We start from the raw sequence: 5,970 nt of genomic DNA on the forward strand, positions 1-5,970 counted from the left end.
AAATGCAGCCCTGGTCACTGCTGCCACCTCTGCCAGACTGCACCCATCCCACAGGGACCTCCTGCGTGGCTTCCACTACACTGGCCCAGGAGTCCCTCAGCAGAGGGGACATGGCCCTTCCCCACACATTCTGCCCCCACAGCCAGGTGGCATTCCATGGCAGCTTTCCCTCTCAGAAAGCAGAGATTCTGGGGGCAGTTACTTGAAAGAAGTTTGCATCAACAGAAGCAGGGATGCTGCCCCAGTTCTTGACCAATACACTCAAAACTCCTTTTGGGTTAAGTTGGCTTTCTGCATGTGACTTGTCAAATACTTGTGAATGACAAGCACGTCCTGCAGCAGGGAGTCTGCCTGGGCCTGCCACAAGAAGAAGGGGGAACTGGACACACTTTCTAAATTGGTCATGGCGTTCATCCATGATTTTTCTGGGTACAATTTATAGGTGACTTCATTCTTTGCTTAATCTGAACTGTTTCCATTACGCGGTTGAGGAAGTTTGGTCTCCCAGCTGCCTGGTTATATTTGGGCTGCAAACTGCAGGAAGTTCGTCAGCATGATATTGCCACAGATATTCCCCTGTAGCATTTTCCTGGAAAGAGAAACCTCTTTGCCCTCTCCTCCTTGTATCCCCAGGATTAGGGGTTCTGGGTGCAATGTGTACCCACTCTAGTGCTATGTAATCCTCCTCCTTTCCTCCCTCCCAGGGAGTTCATTTGAATGGCGGACGGATAGTGTGAAATGATGGATGGCTCCAGTACCTTTTAAAACTGCCTAATCCAAACACAGAGGACAACACCCTAAATTAAACATCAGTTTCCCCACCCCAAGACCCAGACACATGAATTGGCACAGTCCTTCAAATAGATCCACAACATTTATTCAATTGCTTTGAAGGTGCAGTAGCACAAGTGCATGTTTCTACCTGTGGCCTGCAAGCTCCCTGCCACTGGCCTTGCTGCTAGTTGCAGTAGTTTTCCAGTTGGTAGAGGGAGCAGGTGTTGTGGCAGCATTGCTCAACAATCCCTCGCTTCACTTTCTGAAATTCCTCTGGCTGGAAGGGCAGGTCTCCTACTTCACCGTGCAAAGGACCGCTCACTGACGGGGAAAAAAAGGGTAAGCCATGGGACATCACAAAACATCATCTCTGGATGCTGAGTCCTGCAGACACCCCCATTTGAAGACACCAGATTTTTAAGCCAGAGTTAGCTGGAAAAGCAAAGTTGCAAGTTTCCTTGGGTTGATGCTGCTGTAGCACCTTCAGGCTCTGTGTTTCCTCTCCCAGAATAATCCTATGGTGCCCAGAATCCTATGGAGTGGATAGCAGCATGAGGTACAAAGGGATACAGGGGCTTTACTGAGGAATCTGTGTGGAGAAGAGAAACCCTACACCCTCCCTGGGGTAAGCAGCAAGTAAGTAAGGTGATAAAATGGGCCATTCTGCTCCAGATAGATGAGTTGCTTGGGACTGCATCCCCATCTCAGCCAGTTACCCACTCTTCAGGGAGCCAAGGCAAACAACTGGGATGTCCCTGGGATTGCAAGGACAGGCCAGTCCTGGGTCTGGATGCATTTCCCAGCTGGTCCTGAACAGCCTGTTCCTGTTGGCTGTCTGGATGTAGCCTCAAGCTGATGGCAAAAGAATTTGTGTATGCCCATTTTGTCAGCTGGGGACAAAGTTTTAGAAGGAATGGTAAATTGGGGTATCTGGAAATAGACAAAACTCAACAAAATGCCTCGTTTGCTGGTGGGAGCTGAAAAACTTATGAACAGAACTGTTCAGGTTTTAGTTGTCCAATGAAAATACGGAAAATGGCAAATAAACCAGTGATTTTTCCTGTAGGGAGAGAAGACACCATAACAAAAAAAAAGAAGAATATGCATGGAAAGGAAGAATGAGACATGGTTTCTAGAGCAATATGAAAATACAGCACAACATGCAAAATCCCCAAGCCCCCAGAGCATGATGCAAGGAACGAGGCACAAGAGTAACAAGAAATCATTGTGCTAGTGTGCAAGGGGGAAGATTCAGGAAAGATTTTGCCCAACATTAAGTAGAAGAGGAAATAGCTAGTCAATGTTTTGTGATTTACTTGTCTTCATCCTTCAAGCTGGTTGTGAGCAGACTAAACATAACCAGCTTCTGTGACAAAGAAGTGGTGGCTCAGGCAAAAGTCCTGGAAACAAACCCAGAGAGTCCTCAAACACTTTCAAACTGGTTGGCCTTAATTAAATTCTCCATACAGTATTTAGAGAATTTGGATAACAAAATTTCCAACCCACTCATGGTGGTCTTCAGAAACAAATAATCAGAGAAGGGAGCAACTAACAGCCCAGCCGGCTATTCAAAACGAATCATGAAAAACTCTTGTGCTTGTTGGGTTCTTAGAGGAGCCAAAGCTGAAAGGAGCTGTGATGTCCATTTCTAGGAGAGACATTATCCTTGCTTTACAGCTGGAGCATTACAGGTCCTAGTCCCACTTAGATACAAACACCTTATTGAAGGGGAGCTCTCTGGGCTGCCTCATCCTACCTGTGTTTTCTCACAGACACAAAGTGCTGAACCAGAGGCAGTGACCCAACACCACAGGGTGTGCAGTCATGTCTGTCATCTCCTCCTGCCTCCTGGCTCACACTTGTCAGTGGTCCAGGAGTCCTAAAAAGGGGAACCAAAGCAGCTCCAGCAGCATTTCACCACCATAAAATAAGAGATGATATAAAGCTGTGAGGGCTGCAAGCCTCTTGAAGAGCAAGATGAGTACTAAAAATTACCTTAAAAACTGTAAAAGCACTGAAAAGACAGAATGCTGTTCAGTAAGAAATGGGAAAGATGCTAAAGGTAGGCAGGTCATTCAGGATGAAGGTTTGACTGCGGTAGCTGTCCTTCAAGGACTGCTGATCCACCTGAAGTCAGGCTAGGGCATCCAAGGGAGGCAGTGATCACTGTCAATCAACAGTGCAGTGCTGCTTTGAAAAAAGCAAGCTGTCTGTGTAGACAGTAACGTGGTGTGAAAAACATGCAATATTGTTCTTCCAGTTTTCTCTACTTGGCAATAACAAGGCCTCAGCTGGAATCCTGTGGGCTTCTCTAGGCATCATCACCACTCAGTAAGGATGTGGATCAAGTGCAGAACAATTCGCATGGACAGAAATCTAGAAAATGTGACCTCAGAAGGTAGTGGGAGTGTGTAGATGGGATTTAGCTGAAAGCAGGTTAAAACAAGACATGGGGGCATCTTCAAATATTTTGAAAAGCAGCCATAAAGAAGAAATGAGTAGACTCTTCTGCATGTCCACTATGGAGAGGACAAGAAACTATTTACAGTAAGGGATGATCAGGTTGATACTGGGAAGAAACACTCAAGAAGAAGGTCAGTTAAACATGGGAACAGGTGGTTTCAGAACGCAGAAGAAGCTTTCTCACTGAAAGTTTTTATGAACACACTAGACAGGCACGGATCAGAAATAGGATAGGGACAACTGATCCTGTCTTGGTTCAGAAAGAGGCTCCCTGAGTTCCTTCCACCTTCATCTTCTATGAATGCTCCCAGGCCAGTGTAACGGCCACACAAAGAAATAGATGAGTTTGGGCTTTCAGGCACAATTCCTTTTGCCTCATAAATCTTTCCCTGCCTGCCTTCCCATCTGCCTTTTTAACCTGAAGAGCTTTTCATTGGCAGTGTGATGCTGTTGGTATGCTAAAGGTATTCCTGGAATTCCGCATCAAGGACATTCCTGCTGTCACTGTCAAAGACAGGCAGTTGTTATATTTTGCATCACATAACATACAACCGTGTTCACTTACCTAGAGGCTGCTTAACATCCCGTCGGGCTTTGGGGGAGTAGAAGAACCCCCTCTCTCCACACACCAGGTAGAGAGCCTCCACCAAGTGGGAGCCGCAGAGGTGCTGGGTGGCAGCTGCCTGGCTGGTCCCCGCGCCAGAAAGAGCAAGAAGGGCCAGGAGAGGCAGTGATAGGATCCAGAGAGCCATGGCTAGCAGGGTGACGCCTAAGGTTAAGAAGCAGAAGAGACACTGGGAGGTGTAGGAGGAAGAAATTGGTTGTCATCAAGCAAATTATGTCCTTCAACTCCTTGGGCAGGAAAATGAGACCAAAGTAGCAGATGGACCTTATAAAGATGCCCTAGTTTGAGGGGAAAGGAAAGCTTTCTGCATCAGGCTTTACAAGTCACAGTGACTAATGATCATAACCAGAAGCCCACCTCTATCCACATGCTCATGTACGTCAGTCCTGTCCTCCCTGCTGTTTTTCCCCAAAAGGCCAAACTGGACTGGAAAAGCCATCCCACCAAGTCCTGTAGCACACGTGCTCAGGAGAGCCGAGATAAGCAGAGACCTTCAGAGGAAAAACCCTCTCTGACAAGTCATAAAGGCCTGTTACTTATGATGATGGCCCAAGAACAGCCCAATGTGCTCAAAGACCTGAGGAGACTTGATCTAACAAGCTAGCAGGTGTCACCACCACAGCTACATCAGCTTAAGAAAACAGCTCTAAGAAACAGGTAGAAGCTAAAAGGGTGGCAATCAGACTTACCTGAAGAAGTGGCTGCAAGAGATGGAGAGAAGTTCGCTCTGAGAGGTGAAGAGTGGTTGGTTGGTAGTAATATGCCTATTGTCTCTTTCCCATATTTATATGCTTTACATTGGCCCAAATAACACAAGAGCTAGTGCGAGCCCCACCTCCTCAATGACACTCTAGCCAATTTTTTTGCTGCTTGTGCGCATTAATTTCCCTCCAGGTAGCATCCACAGATCCTTATGCAAGTTAAGATAGAAGCAACAGTGCAGTTTCCATCTCATTTCATCTGACCTGTTTTTGCTTCCCTGAAGCTCTGTCCTGAGCCATCAGTGACCCTTTTAGCGGGAGATAATGGTGCTATTACAGCCACAATGATTACTAATGACACTAATGCTGGCAATAGGCACTGCTGGCATTGAGGTAGCTCAACAGCTGTTTCTAAAATGTAAAATTAAAGGCAAACATGTTAATATGTTTGACTTATATCACCTTGGAAAGTATGCAGCGATGGGACCAAGTTGTCGTGAGACCATGCCACTGTCAGGTGTTAGAAGAAGGGAAAACACATTATTGTGCTGAGGCTATCTGCAGCCCCACTCACTGGCCACGTGGTGCACAGTGAGAGACACGCGTCCACAGCTTGGGCTGGGGGAGAAATAACATCTGCATTTAGCAGGAGACGTTTGGGTGCTCATTTTATCTCAACATGGTGCCATAGTTAGAGCATTTGAAGTTTTGTATGTGAAAAAAAATATGTCTTTCTCCCTCCACCCACTGAAAGACAGGTCCCCTCCATCTGCCAGGTGCCCCTGCCAATTCCTGTTTGGGATTAAGCAGAGCAGAGATTGAGTATCTGCCATTTGCAAGTGAGAGCTCAGCTTTTCTTTCTGGGGCTCTGCCTGAAACTGTGTCTTCAACACCAAGAAACATTTTTGGTAAATTCCAGTGAAAGCCAGGAGATAGCCGATTATCTCCGTTCTGGCTGGTAAGTTCACTTTTAAGAGGAAGCAATGAACCAGCCTGGTCCACTGCTTTCACAGGTCTGATTCTGGCAACAGATCTAGGTTTCTCTCTCTCTTTCACAGCATGACCCCATTTTTCTTTTGATGTCTCCGTGACTTTTCTGTCACCAATATGCTTGTTCATTTTTGTGCTTAAAGTATGCTTGTTTGTGGGTTGTTTTGGGTTGTTTTGGTTTGGGTTTGGTTTTGTTTTTCCCAGCCTGAAAAGGACTATTTTAAGTGCTGGGGATGGGATGATCTTCAAACTTTCCCTCTAGATTTTGAGACTACAAGTGCTCAGCACACCTGAAAAGGAGACATTTTCATCTGCTTGATCTCTGCTGCTTGTTTAACTTAGTATAGGCCTGATTCCTCATAAACAGTATAAATTAGAAGGAAGTTCACTAAAATCAGCAGAATGCCTTGGGACTTA

General features: G+C 46.1%; 1 protein-coding gene across 1 annotated transcript; it reads right to left on the reverse strand.

Moving 5' to 3' along the window:
* Nucleotides 1–855: 855 nt before the first annotated feature.
* On the reverse strand, nucleotides 856–4,652 carry INS (insulin). The gene is made up of 3 exons (XM_062609339.1): nucleotides 4,552–4,652; nucleotides 3,803–4,006; nucleotides 856–1,095 (listed from the first exon to the last, which is right to left on the reverse strand). Exons 2-3 carry the CDS (start codon nucleotides 3,987–3,989, stop codon nucleotides 959–961), a joined length of 324 nt encoding a protein of 107 aa, XP_062465323.1. The 5' UTR covers nucleotides 3,990–4,006; nucleotides 4,552–4,652; the 3' UTR covers nucleotides 856–958.
* Nucleotides 4,653–5,970: the final 1,318 nt, after the last annotated feature.

The sequence above is a fragment of the Pezoporus occidentalis genome, unplaced genomic scaffold (assembly GCF_034315485.1).
Source record: "Pezoporus occidentalis ecotype Australia unplaced genomic scaffold, CSIRO_AGI_Poc_V1 ctg137, whole genome shotgun sequence".
Classification (NCBI taxonomy): Eukaryota; Metazoa; Chordata; class Aves; order Psittaciformes; family Psittacidae; genus Pezoporus; species Pezoporus occidentalis.